The sequence below is a fragment of the Equus przewalskii genome, chromosome 19, assembly GCF_037783145.1.
Source record: "Equus przewalskii isolate Varuska chromosome 19, EquPr2, whole genome shotgun sequence".
Taxonomy (NCBI): domain Eukaryota; kingdom Metazoa; phylum Chordata; class Mammalia; order Perissodactyla; family Equidae; genus Equus; species Equus przewalskii.
Window position 1 is genome coordinate 32064168 of NC_091849.1, and position 19194 is coordinate 32083361.

At 48.3% G+C, this 19194-nt stretch overlaps 1 protein-coding gene across 3 annotated transcripts; it reads right to left on the reverse strand.

Annotated features, from left to right (window-relative positions):
• Positions 1-798: 798 nt before the first annotated feature.
• On the reverse strand, positions 799-19192 carry ZBTB12 (zinc finger and BTB domain containing 12). Of its 3 annotated transcripts, none has more exons than XM_070585785.1 (2): positions 19071-19192; positions 799-3046 (listed from the first exon to the last, which is right to left on the reverse strand). In XM_070585785.1, the coding sequence occupies exon 2, from the start codon at positions 3024-3026 to the stop codon at positions 1647-1649; it is 1380 nt and encodes a 459-aa protein (XP_070441886.1). In that variant the 5' UTR covers positions 3027-3046; positions 19071-19192; the 3' UTR covers positions 799-1646. The 3 variants fall into 3 exon arrangements, with proteins under 3 accessions (XP_070441886.1, XP_070441885.1, XP_070441884.1); XM_070585784.1 differs by lacking the exon at positions 19071-19192 and adding an exon at positions 9123-9187; XM_070585783.1 differs by lacking the exon at positions 19071-19192 and adding an exon at positions 3557-3770.
• Between the last annotated feature and the right edge of the window lie 2 nt (positions 19193-19194).

The window sequence follows — 19194 nt, forward strand, 5'->3', positions numbered from 1 at the left end:
ACGCCACCACATGCACTGGGGATCCAGGTGAGCCCCCAGCGGCCCGAGAGTCATTACTGTCTGGTTACAATGTAGTAAGTAACCTTTTTGCCAAACACTTCACAAGCATAGTTAGGCACTCCGTAAGTCATAGCCCAGCTGACAGTGGAAGTAGGAAGGATATTTCCCCAAGCCACACAACCTTGAAAGGAGTATTTAGGGTACCATCCCTTTAGGTATTACATTCTGGTCAAAGTTTGGAAAATATCCGTATGATTTCACATTCAGTATTTGACACAGCCAGGTGGTTGGGAAATAGGGCACCTGAGGCCAATTCAAGGCCTTCTGGGAACTGTAGTTCTCTTTGGTTAAGAACTATTCCAGAGCTTTCTGGGAATTGTAGTCTTCCCTGTACCCTAATCCAAACAGTGATTTTTAGCTTTCCTGAGGACATGAACCCTTTTCCCAGACGAAGAATGCCCAAACACAGGCTCCTGCTTACAATCTTGGTGGGCACAATGGTCACACCTATACCCCATCCCTGGCCCTGATCCCAGACTCCTCAGAGAGGAGCAGGTCATGTGTTACCACTGCCAAACAACCACGGAACACTTGTGCAGCGAGGTACCTGCCAAGCATTGAGGTTACAGAACTGGGAGGGTCCCCAGCCAGAGCAGCCCACATCACCCTCCCCTCCCCTGTCAAGGCTCAGGCATGGGACGTGCATGAGTTGTGACTCCAGGTATTGAGCAAGTGGCATCAGAGGAAGAGGCTGTCTAGGGTGGGACGCTCATTTACACGCAGTTGCCAGACAGACTATAAAGAAAAAAAAACTTTTTTTTTTTATTTTGTGGAAAACAAAAGCAGAAAAACTAAAACCCCAAACTCCAGAAAAAATCCTAAAAAATACGTTTTGTTTTCTTAAAAAATACTGTATAAGTCTCTACTCCTCTCCCTCCCCCCAACAGCCCTTCTCGTGTCCTCTCCTCTAAGTGCCCTACCCCCCCCAGCACTATTCACTGTTCTTGCTATTATACCCCACATCCCAACATCTACCCAGGATGCTCACCCCCATGTCACCTGCCACTCTACTTTCTTCTCTCTAGAGTTTCGGTGAGCCTTGTACCCACAGTCCCATTTCCCCAGCATGCAAGAACTGTCTCCCCTTCCTTTTCTGAGATTCAATAATCCTTTCCCCCTACCACTCCCTCTCCCAAGGATCTATTCTAAGCAGGAGCAGGTAAGCTGCCTCCTGCCAAATTCCCTCCCAGTTCCCACCCTCCCGCCCCCTACCTCAAGAAATGTCAGAACCTCTCCCTGGGCAGCCTTACCCCAAGAATAAAACAGTTTCCAGTCTTTTTTCCTCCTCATTTGTATAGGACCCTTTTCCTCTCTCCACATATCCATGCACAACTAAGAAAAGAAAATCTTTCTCTTTGACTCCGTATTCCCTTGGCCTTCTTAAAGAACCCTCTCCTCCTCCATTCTTTTCTTCTGAAGAGGCAGGGTCTTCTCTCCAAGGAATCCTCGGCCCCTCCCTCAGGATGTGTATCTGCTCAGGTTCCCCACCGTACCTGCCTGCCCCTGACCCCCACCCCCCTATTCTCCTGGGCCAGAGAGCCCCCTTCTCACCCAGCCCAGGGACCCAGCTGCCTGCCCCGCTAACGCTAGCGGATGAGGACGTTGATCTCAGCCACGCTGGCCTCTAGCACGTTCTCAGCCGTGGTCTTGCCGTGCTGCTCCTTGAGGTGCCGCCTAATGGCAGGCTTGTGGGCGAAGCGCACGTCGCAGTAGGAGCAGCGATAGGGCCTCGCTCCCGAGTGGAGGTTGAGGTGGTCGTGCAGCGTGGACTTCTGCGTGAAGCACTTGCCGCAGATGCCACACGAGTGCGACTTGACGCCGCGGTGCACGTTCATGTGGCGGTTGAGGTTGCTGCTGTGGTTGAACTGCTTGCCGCAGCGGGGGCACATGAAGATGAAGTGCTGTGCCCGCATGTGGAAGACCAGCTTCTCCACGCCCTGGAACACTTCTGGGCACTTGGTGCACTTGATGTTCTTTAGGGGGTTTCCACTGGAGAAGCCCCCGGGCAGGGGTCCCCGGCTCCCCCCAGCCCCCAGGCTGCCCCCCGCCCCCCGGGCAGCCATGGCCACCGCTGCTGCCTCCACCAGGCCCGAGGTGGCCCCCACACTGGCCCGGCCTCCGGGGATCAACAGCAGGCCCTCCCCTTCCGCGTCCTCGGACAGGCTGTAGCAGGCTTTCACCACACCCTGCGGTGGGGCCACAGTGCTGGGGGGCACGCTGCTCTGGGTCAGCTCCCCAAGGTGGCTGCCCACAGAGCCTCCAATGCCCAGCCCACCTCCCAGGCTTCCAGGAGGTTTGAGCCTGTGTGCCACCTCCAGGGCCGACTCCACCTTGACGATGCAGATATCAGACACGTCCTCATCCTCATCCTCATCCTCTTCCTCGGCCTTCAGCTCCAGGTCCTCATCCAGCGGGTACTCCAGCTTCACAGGCCGAAGGAGGGGAGGGGGTAGAGGGGGTGGGGGTGGGGGCTTGGGGGCTGGCTTTGGGGTCCTGGCAGGAGGAAGGAGGGATTTGGTGGCACTGACACTGCTCACAAGGCTAGCATCGCTGACCCCATCCTCTTTGAGGCCTATTTTGGGCTCAATGAACTGGCTGAGGGCATTCCGGCATTTCTCCACCACGTGCTCCATCTGCAGGTAGGAGGCAGCCGTCAGGTAGTTAACGATGTCCCTGACGGCGAATTCCAGGGCACCCGTGTAGCAGGAGAGGAGCAGGTCCGCCACTATGCGTGCACTGTGCATCAGTGAAACCTGCAGCTCAGAGCTGGGGTTCAGTAGGAACTGGTCCCGCAGGAACGGTGAGCAGGCGGCCAGGATGACCTTGTGGCCGCGGAACTTGAGGCTGTCGGCCACAATGGTCACGTCGCAGAACCGCTCCTCTGCACGGAGCTGGTTCATGTTCCGCAGTGTAGCGGCCTCGTGGCCGGGCAGCTGGAAGCGCAGGACTTCCACCCCAGAGGCCATTGTGGCGGGGGTGGGCAACCCTGGTTGGGAAGGAAACCGGTCAGAGACAAAGGTCTCTGGCTCTCCTAAGCCAAGGTTCCAGGCCCCTCGCCCTCATTCTTGCCCGACCCCCCAGAATCAGATCACCCAGTCTTCAGGCCTCTTCCTCAGTTTCCCCAACCCCCCGGGAGGCGCTGTCCCTCGCAGAGGAGGGAGGCGTGGTTCCCGGGGGCGGGGCAGCGGCATCCACACCCCCCAGCCTGACCGCCCGCGAGGATGGGGTGAGCCCGCGCGCCCACAGGAGAAGGTTGGAGGAAGGGGGAGCAGAAGCCTGGGGCTTTGGGCTCCGGGGTGGCCCAGGTTGCAGCCTCTTCTCACCCCGCCCCTTTTAGCCGCTGCCTCATTCCTCCGCCCCCCCTTTGCACGTTTGCACGCGCCTTTCACGTCCTCCCCCCGCCGCCTGCACGCATCGTGCACGCCCCCCCCCCAACGTTCAGAACTCCGTGGCACGCCCCCCCAGCCCCACGACCCTGAGTGCACGCGCCTCTCACCTGGCCCGGTTCCGCGCGCTGTTTTTTTCCCCCCCTATTTACCCCACCCCCCCGGGGTCGGCTGCGCCCCCACGCACGGGCAGGGCCTGGGCAGCGCGCAGGCGCGGGGGTGCACGGGGCGCGCGCGCGGGGCCGGCTCCGCGTGGGCGTAAGGGGGGAGGGGCGGGGGCGGCTCGTGCCGTGTGTTCCAGGCCCCGCGCGCGGCGGCGTCGGCGAGAACTCGGGGAGGAGGAAGAGGGGAGGGAATTAAAGGAGCAGGATTCCCCCGTTCCCGACCCCCCTTTCTTCGCCAGCCCCCCCACACGATTAAAGGGCCGGACGGCCTGGCCTCCCCTTTGGCCGGTATTATTTGTCCGCCAGAGCGGAAATACGTTCCACACCCCCCTCTTTCTCGCTCCCCCTCCTGTGTGCCTCCGGGCCCCGCGGCCCGTCTGCGCTTGCGTGCCAAGTGCCGCGCGGAGGCCCGCTTGCTGGGGCCCGCCCCCCGCTCCCCGCTCCCCGCTCCCCGCGGCCTGTGGCGCCGCCGGCTCCGCGCCTCCCCGTGCGCGCCCCCGCACGCCTGCGCTCCCCGCAGGCCTTGGCTACCCCTGGCGGCGCTGCCACCTGCTCCCAGGGGTGGTGCGGCGCTGGCCCAGCTGCGCAGAGCGGGGCCGGGTTGCAGCCACGGCCCCTCCCATGCCGCTCCGCGGCTATCAGAGCGGTTGGCCTCTGTAGTTCTCGCGTGCATCCCGTGTTGAGCGTGTTCACAGTTCCTCCAGGCACACTTTGACACTTTTCCAACTCGTTGAAGCTAGTAACAGCCCCAGCCCTCCTGGCCTGAAAGATGTTTTAACTTCCTACAAAGGGAAACAATCTAGTGCCTTTAACTTTCTTCTCAGTCTCACAATCGTGTAAAATCACACCCTATCTTCCTCTCCCCTCCATTCTCAGAATTGGTCCCGAATTCTTGCCAAGGCAAACGTCCTGCGCTTGCGCTGTCAATGACCTTGCCCATTTCACCCCTACTATATAATTAGCCTGAGTACTAATTCTTCTAATTATGCGATTATTTATATTAGTACGATTCTACTATCTTTAATCTTTCCATCTGCAACCGTCCCTCTGATCCCCGCCCTTCCCCCAGAATGACGAGGTCAGAGTTCCACCGCCCTAAACAAAACCTCTCAACTGTGCACGTCTGCCTTCTCTTCCTCTATCACTCCTAGACGAAGCTGCAGTCTCCACAGCTTCACCACCAGCATTTATTAGCGCCCTGCGAGACTGGCTTCCCTTCCCTCCCAACTCCTTGCATCTCATACCCACACTCAGTTCCCCACCCATCCAAGTCCAGGTGAAGAAGCCCCTGTCTCTTGCCAATTGCATTTGTTTATTACATCCTCCAGGAGACGAGAACATTTTCCTTAACTCATCAATTTTGATGAAACTGCTTGTTATGTGATGCATTCAATATGTGGTTTTCCCATTAGATGGTAAACTTCTGGATTGCAAGAATTATGTCATGGGTATGTTTTGCAAATAAAAGTCATGCCATAAATGACTTTTGAAGTCATTCCTCTTCAGCACAGCCAGCATCCACCCATAAAAAGTTTGTTCCTGACTGAAACTGAATCCTGAACTCAAGGGCTGCCCTTTGGTGGGAGAGTGGGCACAGCGCTTAGGAAGTGCCTTGACTCTGCCTTTCCCTTTTAAATTCTCTGACTTTTATGCCTGCACCTAGTTCTCTTTATTCTAAAATGCCCTCATTGTAGAAATCTCCTTTGTAGTCAGGCCATGTGGATTTGAGAAAGAACATTGGCTTTTGTGTCAGACACACCTAGGCTCAGAGCCATATTCTACTACTTCCTAAAAGAGGGCCCTTGGGCAAGTTGCTCAGTTCTCTGAATCACAGCGTCTTTATCTTTGAATTGGAGGGCCTTGATTCCTCACAGGGCTCATGTGAGGTGTAAGTGAGCCTGGTGTACAGTTGATGCTGAATCAATGAGACCTCCCTTCATCTTTGCCTAATTGGGAGGCAGACTACGAAATTTTCAAAAGAATTTTAAAAATTCTGTTTTCCTATCTCATCTCTTCTTTTCCTCACGGCCAAACTTCTCCGAAGAATGCTTCACAGCCCAGTGAGGGCGGAGACACAGAAGCTGCCAGAGTCAGAGCTTAGGTTTGTAAAGTTTTGTTTCCTGTCCCCTTCTTGCTCCTTCTCCTTTCTGGGAGTGTGGATGGGACAGGGAGCCTAATCTCAGCTTTGAGTTTAAGACAGGTGGTCCTGGGTGGCAGGTAGAGTTGAGAGCCGACGAGTCCTTCATGTGTCCAGTCCACCCAGCTACAGTTTTGTATGGAAACAAGCAGCAGCGCACAAGGCTGTCTTTTCTTTCTTTCTTTTTTTTTTTGAGGAAGATTAGCCCTGAGCTAACTGCTGCTAATCCTCCTCTTTTTGCTGAGGAAGACTGGCCCTGAGCTAACATCCATGCCCATCTTCCTCTACTTTATATTCAGGATGCCTACCACAGCATGGCATGCCAAACAGTGACATGTCCACACCTGGGATCTGAACCAGTGAACCCTGGGCCGCCAAAGCGGAATGTGCACACTTAACCGCTGCGCCATTGGGCCAGCCCTGTCTTTTCCTGTATGATCTGGTGGAGAGATGTTTCAGGGCTGTTTCCCCACGTATAGATACCCCATGTAGGAGAATCTAGATCCTTGTCCCTTGGTCCCCAATTTCTGCCAGTGTGTGCTGAGGGGGCCTCCTGTCCTTGGCTGGCAGGACCAAACGCTCTGGCGTAGTGTCCAGAACAGATAAATTCAGGATTCTTAGTGTGCTTTATAAATAAAATCTGACAAGGGATGCAAGGAACAACTAGGAGACTAGGTTCTAGCCCAGATTTGAAGTCACCAAGTCCCCAGAAGTTTCAGTATTTTCTTCAATGAAATGGAGGGATTGTCCTCTTAACTCTTCTCCAGCCCTGTGAGTCTGTAAAAGCTCAATCTGAAAAGGAGTTTGCGTATTTGTGTATGTCTGAGAAAAGTGGTCAAGGACTAGCTAGCTCATGGCTTGGGGCGCCGCTCTTGGTTACTGACGGAGGCGAGCAGAGGCCTAGATAATCCCAAACAGGAGGAAAACTTGGACATTTCTCTGAGGCGTGCAAAGTATTTTTGGCAGTAGGTTTACTTTTGCAATTGTCCTTAGCCCAGACTGGAATAACTATGTTCCTTAAGTGACCAATAGGAAAAGAGGAGGGAAAGCAGCCTGGCCTTTTTCATCCAGAGGCTGATAAAACTTTCTTGTATTACAACAAAATCTCCAACTTTCCCCCCTTTCTCCTTTGACCCACACTCTTACTGTAGGAACCCTGGTGAACACTGTGTCCTTTTTAGGCGATGGTGGCAGGGGCTCACAGCTGGAGAAAAGAAACCCTATCAAAACAAAGGGCCCCCACCACTCCCATCCATTTGCAAAAACCCCTTTCCCAGACTCCCGTCCATTTCCTGCAGTGTACTCCCTTCCCCTGACCATTACTCGCTGCTGGCTCCTCCTCTTTCCTTGTGACTCATTCTCCCTAGCTCTTGGAAGCCCCTCACAGCCTCAGCCTCCTGACCTACTCTTCCCTCCCCCTCCTACCTTAGGGGGAATTTAGTTCTCCCTGCAGCCCACCACCTTCCCTCTCCTCCAAGTCTTCCACACCATCCCCAACCCAGCTCAGCACTAGGTCTGGGGAAAGGAGGGTGTTTTCTCCTAGCTCCTTGCCAATCCCAGGAATAGGACTCTTCCACTTCATGCCAAACCCCCTTTCCTCCCAGCCTCATGAGTCCTGCTCTGCTACGCCCTGCCTCTCCTTGCTGCCATGAGCAACTGGCTTCCAGGCCTGTGGTACCTGGCTGAGGCATCCTCCCCAGGCCTGCCAGTGTTCATGCAGATGACCTAATCCACACCCCAGTTAAAAGAAAATTGTCCACTTTATTTTATGTTTTCATGGAATCATTCATATGGTTCAAAATTCAAAAAGCACAAAAGGGTACCTAGTGAAAGGCCTCCCTTCCACCCCACGCAGCTCCCCTTCCCTTCAGCAACAAATATTACTGGTTTCTGCAAAGCTGCTTTTTTTTTTTTTTTTCCCCTCTTTCAAAGATTGGCACCTGAGCTCACATCTGTTGCCAATCTTCTCTTTTTTTTCTTTTTCTTCCTCTTCTCCCCAAAGCCCCCAGTACATAGTTGTATATTCTAGTTGTGAGTGCCTCTGGTTGTGCTATGTGGGACGCCGCCTCAGCATGGCTTGATGAGCGGTGCCACAGCCTCCCCCAGGATCTGAACCAGAGAAACCCTGGGCCGCCGAAGCGGAGCAAGTGAACTTAACCACTCGGCCACGGGGGCTGGCCCCTCTGCAAAGCTTCTTGACCTCCTTCCAACAACTTTTATCTTGACTCCATTTCACCCACTGTCTTCTCAGTATCACACTGTGTTGATTATCAGCATTTGGAACTTTTTATTCTCTCTGAAATTTAAAATACCAGCACACCATTCTCTGAGTAGCCCCCAGATTGCTCCCTCCTGGTGGGCAGCTAGTGCACCTGGTCCACTTCCCCAGGGAGACCTCCAGTCATCTAGTCTTCCCTTGTCTGTCAGGGCCTCCTTCCTCCTCCCTGCCTACCTCCCTCTCTCCCTTCCTCCCTTCTCCCTTCCTTTCCTGTCTAGCCAAGATGCCACTCAAGACGCATCACTCAGGGGCTGGCCTTGTGGCACAGTGGTTAAGTGTGCACGTTCCACTTTGGCGGCCTGAGGTTCACCGGTTCGGATCCCGGGTGTGGACATGGCACCGCTTGGCAAGCCATGCTGTGGTAGGTGTCCTGCATATAAAGTAGAGGAAGATGGGCATGGATGTTAGCTCAGGGCCAGTCTTCCTCAGCAAAAAAGAGGAGGATTGGCAGCAGATGTTCGCTCAGGGCTAATCTTCCTCAAAAAAGAAAAAAGAAAGAAAGAAAAAAGAAGCATCACTCAGCTGCTCTCAGCTGGCACCCTTCAGCTGGGTTCTCCATGCTACTTTGAGCATCTGGAGGAGACCCTGTCCCCATCACAGCTCCCTTCCAACCTCATCCACTCTCCTGAGTTCCCCTACCCTGCTCCCGATACCCCTCTCTCAGCAGACAGTGGGCTGTGTCTCTTAACTGAGGCTCCAGTGCCCTCTTCACAGCCCCAAACATCTCTTTCTTTCCTCATCCTTATTTCCCCTCCTTAATTTTAGAGCCTGTTGAAAGCCAGTCCTGCCTTCCTACATCCCACTCCTAGCTCTGCTCCATTTCTTGCCCTCCTGGACTTCCCACGTATCCCCTTTACTTGAAACCCAGACAAGTCTTTGCTATGTTTAAAAACAAAGTCCTTCCTCCACCTGGTCCCTGTCTGGCTGCTGCTGCTGCCGCATCTTCCCTCCCCCCTTCCCGGCACAGCCAGCGTTCTGACTGTTCACCCTTCTTCACACTCATCCTCTCTCCTAAAAATATTTATTGTGAATATATTAGACACACAGAAGAATGTATAAAATGAGCATGTATAGTTAAAGATGAAGGAAACAAATACCTGGGTACCTGATTACAGCTTAAGAAATAAATTCCCAGGACCTTAGATGGCTCGTGTGCTCCACGCTGACTGCGTCTCTCTCCCTCCCCCAGGGTGACCTCTACCCTGCATTTCTTGTGTATACTTCCTTTGCTTATCTTCATAGTTTCACTATCTATACATGTGGTAGGTTTTCCTAAACAGCGTACTGTTTAACTTTGCCTGTTCAATCTTCATATAAATGGAATCATGCCCTGTGTTCTTCTGGGGCTGGCTTTTTCACTCCACATTATGATTTTGTTGACTTGTCTAGCTGTAATTCATTCACTTTCTTTCTATTGCATGCTCACACCACCATTTATTTGTCTTTTGTCCTGTGGATGGATGTTTGCTTTTTTTAAACTGGTGGTTATCACCACAATGTGCTGTGAACTCTCTTTAGTCTTCTCTGGGTGCAACGTGTAAGCTTCTCCAGGGCAGCAGTCTTCAAACTAGGGCACATGCATCCCTGTAGGGGGAGAGCACTGTCCAAGGGGTAGGTGGACCTGGATAGATGTAAGGGGACAGTTTGCAGATCTGACACTCCCATGTGATGCTGGGATGCTGATGGGCCTGAGAGGGCCCCTGTGAAAGAAGAGCAGGTATCTCTTTCCGCTCCCCTCGTCTGACCCTCCCTTACCACAGAAAGAAGGCCCAAGGGGGAATTCAGGAGGGTCAAAACCCCAGGGCACCAAAGGGGCGGTCCAAAGTCTGTGTTGGTTCTGAGAAAGTGAGTGACCTAGTAACATCATTCTGCTAGTCAGGTTCTTTCTCTGTCTTTCCTTTCAACAAAATTAAGAGAACTCATTGAATGTCAGCTGATTGGCCTTTTTTTTTTTTAACTCTTGCTGTTATTGAGGCGAAATACACATAACATAACATTAACCATTTTGAAGTGAACAATTCAGTGGTATTTAGTATGTTTGCAATGCTGTGCAATCACCACTTCTATCCAGCTCCAAAACCTTTTTATCATCCCGAAAGAAAACCTCATACCCGCTAAACAGTTGCTCCCTGTTCCCCTCCTCCCTCCTGGCAACCACCAATGTGTGTTCTGTTTCTATGGATTTACCTATTCCAGATGTTTTGTATAAATGGAATCATACAACATATGGCCCTTTGTGTCTGGCTTCTTTCACAGATCACAGTGTCTTTGCCAGCCCCCTGGTCTAGTGGTTAAGATAGTCAAGATTTGGTGCTCTCACTGCCGTGGCCTGGGTTCTTTTTCTGTCAAGGAACCACACCACCCGTCTGTTGGTTGTCATACTGTGATGGCTGCATGTTGCTGAAAGCTGTGTCACCAGTATTTCAAATACCAGCAAGGTCACCCATGGTGGACAGGTTTCAGTGAAGCTTCCAGACTAAGACAGACTAGGAAGAAGGACCTGGTCACCCACTTCTGAAAAAAAAATTCGCCATGAAAATCCTATGAATAGCAGTGGAGCATTGTCTCATATAGCGCCAGAAGGTGAGAGGATGGTGCAAAAAGACCGAGCAGGGTTCCGCTCTGCTGTACACAGGGTTGCTAGGAGTCGGAATCCACTCCACGGCACTAACTACAAAATGTATTTAGGGTTCATCCATGTTGTAGCGTGTGTCAGTACTTCATTCTTTTTTTTTTTTTTTATTAATGTTATGATAGATTACAACCTTGTGAGATTTCAGTTGTACATTTTTGTTAGTCATGTTGTGGGTATACCACTTCCCCCTTTGTGCCCTCCCCCCACCCCCCCTTTTCCCTGGTAACCACCGATCAGATCTCCTTATCAATATACTAACTTCCACCTATGAGTGGAGTCATATAGAGTTCGTCTTTCTCTGACTGGCTTATTTCGCTTAACATAATACCCTCGAGGTCCATCCACGTTGCTGTGAATGGGCCAATTTTGTCTTTTTTTTATGGCTGAGTAGTATTCCATTGTGTATATATACCACATCTTCTTTATCCAACCATCAGTTTCTGGGCATGTAGGTTGGTTCCGCGTCTTGGCTATTGTAAATAATGCTGCGATGAACATAGGGGTGCAATGGACTCTTGAGATTTCTGATTTCAGGTTCTTAGGATAGATACCCAGCAATGGGATGGCTGGGTCATAGGGTATTTCTATTTTTAACTTTTTGAGAAATCTCCATACTGTTTTCCATAGTGGCTGTACCAGTTTGCATTCCCACCAACAGTGTATGAGGGTTCCTTTTTCTCCACAACCTCTCCAACATTTGTCGCTCTTGGTTTTGGATGTTTTTGCCAATCTAACAGGTGTAAGGTGATATCTTAGTGTAGTTTTGATTTGCATTTCCCTGATGATTAGCGACTTCATTCCTTTTTATGGCTGAATAATATTCCAATATATGTATATACCACAATTTGTTTATTCATTCATCTGTTGATGGACATTGGGCTGTTTCCACCTTTTGGCTATTGTGAATAGTGCTGCTATGAATGTAGCTGTATTTGTGGAGTACCTGCTTTCAGGTTTTTTGGGTAATATACCTAGGAGTTGAACTTCTGGGTAATATGGTACTTCTATATTTAACTTTCAAGGAACCACCAAACTGTTTTCCACAGCAGTGGAACAATTTTACATTCCTACCAGCACGTTGTACAAGGGTTCCAATTTCTCCATACACAAGCCAACGTTTGTTATTTTCCATTTTATTATTTTTTTTGTAGTTATCTTAGTGGGTGTGAAGTGGTAGCTCATTGTGGTTTTGATTTGCATTTTCCTGATGACTAATGATGTTGAATATCTTTTCATGTGGTTGTTGGCATCATTTGTATATCTTCTCTGAGAAATGTCTACTCAAGTCCTTTGCTCATTTTTAAATTGAGTTGTTTGCCTTTTTGTTGTTGAGTTGTAAGAGCTCTTTATATATTCTGAATACTAGATCCTTAGAGGGTATATGACTTGCAAATATTTTCTCCCAATCTGTAAGTTGTCTTTTTCACTTTCTTGATAAAATGCCCTTTCATGCACAAACTTTTTTAATTTTGATGAAGTCCAATTTATCTATTTTTTCTTTCGTTGCTTGTGTTTTTGGTGGCATACCTAAGAAAGCATTGCCAAATCCAAGGTCATGAAGATTTACTTTTATCTTTTCTTCTATCAGTTTTATGGTTTAAGCTGTTATATTTAGGTTGTTGATCTGTTTTGAGTTAATTTTTGTATGCAGTGTGAAGTAGGGGTCCAACTTCATTCTTTTGCATGTGGATATCCAGTTTTCCCAGCACCATTTGTTGAAGAGAGCAGCTGATTGATTTTTGATGGTAGATCACTGGTTTTGGTATATCATTTTGTATGATTTCAAAGAAATTAGTGACATTGCTATGAGAAAATTCTTTCCATTCTCATCTACATATTTATGGTAACAAAATATTCAGTTCTTACCTCTACAAAAATGAAAAATAGGAATAGAATTCATGCTGAATCCTAATTCTAGCAAATAAGTAATGTTCATCCATAAATACATGAACTACTTGAAAAGGAGGTGGTTCGGTCATCTTATTTCGAACTGCGCTTCCAATAAAGTTTTATTTTTTATGCTAAATCATTTGGCAAACTTTGTAATATATTCATGTTGTTTTGATAAATTAATTACTAATGATAATCATAATAATTACTTAATCCAGGGGCTGGCCTTGTGGCTCAGTGCTTAAGTTCGTACCTTTCTTTTTGGCGGCCCAGGGTTTGCTGGTTCAGATCCCGGGTGTGGACCTATGCGCTGCTTGTCAAGAAATGCTGTGGCATGGGGCTGGCCCCATAGCCCAGTGGTTAAGTTCGCACGCTCTGCTGCAGGCGGCCCAGTGTTTCATTGGTTCGAATCCTGGGCGCGGACATGGCACTGCTCATCAAACCATGCTGAGGCAGCATCCCACATGCCACAACTAGAAGGACCCACAATGAAGAATATGCAACTAGGTCCCGGGGGGCTTTGGGGAGAAAAAGGGAAAATAAATAAATAAATAAATAAATACATAAAAGAAATGCTGTGGCAGGCATCCCACGTATAAAGTAGAGGAAGATGGGCACAGATGCTAGTTGAGGGCGCATCTTCCTTGGCAAAAAAGAGGAGGATTGGCAGCAGATGTTAGCTCAGGGCTAATCTTTCTCAAAAAAGAAAATTGGGCTGGCCCTGTGGCCGAGTGGTTAAGTTCGTGTGCTCTGCTTCAGCAGCCCAAGGTTTCGCCTGTTCAAATCCTGGGCGTGGACCTAGCACCACTCATCAAGCCATACTGAGAAGGACCCACAACTAAAGGACCCACAACTAAAAATATACAGCTATGTACCAGGGGGCTTTGGGGAGAAGAAGGAAAAATAAAATCTTTTTTTTTTGTTTAATTGCTTAATCCAGAAGAAAAAGTTTAACATTTACAGCCTTAAGGCCACAGGAAATTTTAAAACTTCAATTTTAATTTATATACATATTTTTCTTGCAGAGAATAAAAGAATTTCAAGCACAAAATATATTGGGATAATGTTTTGGGGACTAGAAATAAAAAATTTGAATTCAGAAGAAATGGAGCAAAAAAGGAAAAAAAAGAAGAAATGGAACAATGTGAAATTTCTGACTGTTGAAGAGTGTGATCATGTACTTTTTAATGAATCAGAGAGAGTATCGTTAAAAGAGTGAAATAACACTTCTTTTAAAAGGTCAATTGGGGGACTGGCCCCCTGGCCGAGTGGTTAAGTTCACGCGCTCCGCTGCAGGCGGCCCAGTGTTTCGTTCGTTCGAATCCTGGGCGCGGACATGGCACTGCTCATCAGGCCACGCTGAGGCAGCGTCCCACATGCCACAGCTAGAAGGACCCACAACGAAGAATATACAACTATGTACTGGGGGGCTTTGGGGAGAAAAAGGAAAAAAATAAAATCCTTGGGAAAAAAAAAGGTCAATTGGGGGCCGGCCTGGTGGCGCAGCGGTTAAGTGCGCATGTTCAGCTTCGGTGGCCCAGGGTTCACTGGTTTGGATCCCGGGTTCAGACATGGCACTGCTTGGCTAAGCCATGCTATGGCAGGCGTCCCACATATAAAGTAGAGGAAGATGGGCACGGATGTTAGCTCAAGGCCAATCTTCCTCAGCAAAAAGAGGAGGATTGGCAGCAGATGTTACTCAGGGCTAATCTTCTTAAAAAAATAGATCAGTTGTTTACAACACGCTGGAAATTGCATCCTTTTGCAACTGTTTCAACATTTGAGGAAAATTTTCGATAACAGCATAAAAATGTGCAAGGGGTACATAATTTGCAAAACTTTTTTAACATGAGCAAAAACGTCTGAAGATCAAGTGCTTTCAAACTTCATTGTGCGCATGAATTATTTGGAGATTTGTTCATATGCAGATTCTGAGTGAATAGGTCTGGATGGGGTCTGAACTGCATTTCTACAAGTTCCTGGTAATGCCAACGCTGCCTGTCTGTAGCCCACACCTTGAATAGCAAGCATCAATATGTTCCTAAGAGTGGAATTGCTGGGTGCTGGAGTTTGCACATGTTCAACTGCCCCCACTGATGCTAACGTATTTTCTTTTTTCAAAAAACTTTTTAAAAAGATTTTATTTTTCCTTCTTCTCCCTAAAGCCCCCCAGTACGTAGTTGTATATTTTTTTGGTTCTGGGTCCTTCTAGTTGTGGTATGTGAGATGCTGCCTCAGCGTGGCTTGATGAGCAGTGCCATGTCCGCACCCAGGATCCGAACCTGTGACACACTGCGCTGCCGAAGTGGAGCGTGTGAACTTAACCACTCGGCCGTGGGGCTGGCCCCCGATGCTAAAGTATTTTCTGAAGTAGCTGTACAAATTTACATTCCCACCAGTAGTGAGACTGCTGCTGCTCATGAAAAGTCACTAAAGGCTTCCTGATTTTCAGTCCTCATCTCACTTGAGCTTTCTGCAGCCTGTGGCACATTTGACCATGCTTGTTTGATTCACTGCTTCTCCCTGGTTTCTGTGACATCCCTTTCTTTGGGTTCCCTTCCTTCTACAACCTCAGTCTCTTCTGTAACCCCTCACTCCACACTCTCTCCTTTTGACCTTAGCCTTCTTGCTCTTTTTCTCATGCTACATGTGCTCTTAAGGGGTTAGTTACCACCTTGATGACTCTATGATGGTTAATTTTTTTTTTTTTTTTGAGGAAGATTAGCCCTGAGCTAACATCTGCCACCAATTCTCCTCCTTTTGCTGAGGAAGATTGGCCTTAAGCTAACATCCGTGCCCCTCTTCCTCTGTTTTTATATGTGGGACGCCTGCCACAGCATGGTCTAATAAGTGGTGTGTAGGTCCGCACCCAGGGTCTGAACAGACGAACCCTGAGCTGCCGAAGCAGAATGTGCAAACTTAACCACTGTACCACTGGGCTGGCCTCTGTGATGGCTAATTTTTTTTTTTTTAAGATTTTATTTTTTTCCTTTTTCTCCCCAAAGCCCCCCAGTACATAGTTGTATATTCTTCGTTGTGGGTCCTTCTAGTTGTGGCATGTGGGACGCTGCCTCAGCGTGGTTTGATGAGCAGTGCCATGTCCGCGCCCAGGATTCGAACCAACAAAACACTGGGCCGCCTGCAGTGGAGCGTGTGAACGTAACCACTTGGCCACGGGTCCAGCCCCTGTGATGGTTAATTTTTTATGTGTCAACTTGGGTAGGCCAGGGTGCCCAGTTGTCTAGTCAAATGCTAGTCTGGATGTTTCTGTGAAGGTATTTTGTAGATATGATTAACATCTACACTCACTTGGCTTTTTTTTTTTTGGAGGATGATTAGCCCTGAGCTAACTGCTACCCATCCTCCTCTTTTTGCTGAGGAAGATTGGCCCTGAGCTAACATCTGGTGCCCATCTTCCTCTACTTTGTATGTGAATGCCTGCCACAGCATGGCTTGCCAAGCGGTGCCCTGTCCACACCCAGGATCTGAATAGGCGAACCCTGGGCCGCCTAAGCGGAACATGCGCATGTAACCAACTGCTGCGCCACTGCGTCAGCCCCCTCACCTGGCTTTAAAGAAAGGAGATTACCCTTGATAATGTGGGTGGACCTCATCCAATCAGTTGAAGGCCGTAAAAGCAAAAGCTGAGGTTTCCAGAGAAGGAATTCTGCCTCAAGACTGTAACATAGAATCCTGCCTCAGTTTCCAGCCTGCCGTCCTGCTCTATAAATTCAAACTCAAGACTGCAACATCGCCTCCTCCCTGAGTTTCCAGGCCGCTGGTCTGTCCTGTGAATTTTGGACTCTCCAGCTCCCATGATTGCATGAACCAATTCCTTAAACTAAATCTCTTTACCTGCATACTATTGGTTCTGTTCCTCTGGAGAATCCTGACTGATACAGACTCCCACATTTCTGTCTCCCACTAGACCTGCCTCCTGTTTCCAATCTAGAATATGCATCTCCTCCTGAGTGTTCTGAAGGTACTTAAAGCTCAATACATCCTGGACAGAGTCTGTTCTCTTTCTTCTCAAACCTGTTTCTCCTCCTATAGTCACAAGCAGTGGTGCACCATCCATTCCAAGCCTTTACCCATCCATTTAATAAATATGTGAGTTCCTCCAATGGCCAACCCTGAGCTAGTACTGGTGGTAAAAGGAGAATAAGATACATTTCCTGAAGGTGTGGAGAAATTGAAATCTTTGTGCATTGTTGGTGGGAATGTACAATGATATAGCTGCTATGGAAAGCAGTAGGGCAGTTCCTCAAAAAAATTAAAGATACAATTACGATATGAGCCAGAATTCTACTTCTGGATATATATCCAAAAGAATTGAAAGCAGCATCTCAAAGAGATATTTTTACACTCATGTTCATAGCAGCATTATTCACAGTGAAACAGCTAACGTGAAAGCAACCCAAGTGCCCTTCGATGGATGAATGGATAAGCAAATGTGTATACATGTACAATGGAATACTATTTAGCCTTAAAAAGGAAGGAAATTATGACATGCTATAATATGGATGGACCTTGAAGACATTATGCTAAGGGAAATAAGCCAGACACAAAGGGACAAATACTATATGATTCCATTTGTATGAGATGCTTTGAGCAGTCAAAATTATAGAGACAGAAAATAGAATGGTGGTTGCCAGGGCTGGGGGAAGCGGGGGTTGAGGAGTTATTATTTAATGGGTATAGAGTTTCAGTTTTACAAGATGAAAAGAGTTATGGATATGGATGGTCGTGATGGTTGCACATTATAAATGTATTTAATACCACTGAACTGTACACTTAAAAATGGTTAAGATGGTAAATTTTATGTTTTGTGTATTTTACTATGATAAAACTTTTTTAAAAGGAAATGAGAAATAAATTCATTTAATAGTGAAATAATACAGAAAATTGTCCTGTCAAATGTAACTCCTGACAAAGAAATCTATCTCTTTAGAAGCTAAAAACCCACATCTATTTATTGGACACATTTTCTTCTCTTGTTCAAGTTCGTTTCCCGGGAAGCTAAAACCTCTCTCATGTTTCATTGAATAACAAGATGTGAATTTGTTAAAAAAAAAAAAAAAAAGAAGACATTTTCTACCTTCAAGAAGACTACAGTTAATAAATCAGCACCCACAGCTCACTGGGGTAGGTGCTGGGATGGAGGCGAGCCAGGTGTTATGAGAGCCCGGGGAGAGCTGGGGCCTCTGCTCTCTGCTCCTCTGTGCTGTCCTGGCTTCTCCTTCCCCACTTCTCTGCCTGCTTTTAGCCCCTGGTCTCTTGCCAGGACTATAAATGTCTCCCAGTTGGTCTTCCAGCTCCTCCAATTCACCTTCCACACCGAATCCAGAATAATAGTTTTGAAATGCAGATAAAATCGTATCACTTCCTTATCTAAAATGCCACATACCTATTTGCCTTAGGAGCTACCAACCCTGGCTCCTGAGTAGGACATACTCTCCTCCATGGTTTCGTCTTACTGGGGCCTCCCCTTCCCTTGACCACCTTAAAACTTCCCCAACTACTTACGGTTCCCTTAATGTACTCAGGGGTTCCAGACTCCAGGCCTTTTCTCACATGGATTGCTTTGCCTGGGTTGCTGTCTCTCTTCCTTATCAGGTAGTTGAACACTCATCTTTTAAGGCTTATCTCTAGTTCCTCTATGGAGCTTTTCTGAACCTCTGGAGAGACCTGATACCCACTGTTTGTGTCCCTGTGAACTTTATATACACTCCTATCTCAGTTTGTATCAGTCAGCAGCATGGCTAAGTAATGCTGCAGTAACAAACAGCCCTGCAATCTCAGTAGCTTAACACAACTGTTTTATTTCTCACTAACACTACCCGTTGGGTGAGCGGGAGTGGTGTTGGGGGGCTCTGAGCATCACAGTCACTTGGAAATCCAGGTTAAAGGAAGCTCCATTGAAAGAGGGCTCTTCAAATGGTCTCCCATTGCATTGGCAATTAGCACTTCTGCCTGGAAGCAGCAACACATGCGGCTTGTATACACGTTGCATTGGCAAAAGCAAGCCATGTAGCTACACCTAACTTCAAGAGCACCGAGAAATTCGATCTTGCCATGTGCCTGGAAGGCAGAGAATGGCAAGATTGGTGAACAGCCTCAGTGACTCCCACAGCTTGGCGCAGTGCTGACTGGCTTACATATCTCTCTCTCACTAGACACTGAGGGATCCCAAACGTATCACAGGGCCCCTGCGTTTGAGCAGTTTGTGCCCCAGGAATGTGGAGAGACCAGTAAATTGATGGGTTATAATTCTGTACGTTAATGTTACAGTCCTGGTTTTGCTGGGGGGTTGGTGGCAGGGAGCCCAGGAAAGAAGAACAACAGATTATGGGAGAGGAGGATGGGAAAGGGACTGTCTTAATTTGAGTGTCCCTGAAAGCAGAGCCTGTGATATAGGTATAGGTGGTTAATTTAGGTCGTTCCAGAAAGCAGAAATGAGGCTGTAGAGAGTGGGAGATCGCGAAGGAGGAAAAGCCAGTTTAAGAGAGAGTGATGTTACCGTTGCGTGCAGTGGGGATTCGATTCCACCGGAACCTTCTGAGGAGAAAAACAGAATGTCTTCAGAAATTGTCTAGCTGGAGGACAGGAGGCAGGAGCATCTATCCATCAATTTTCATCCTCTG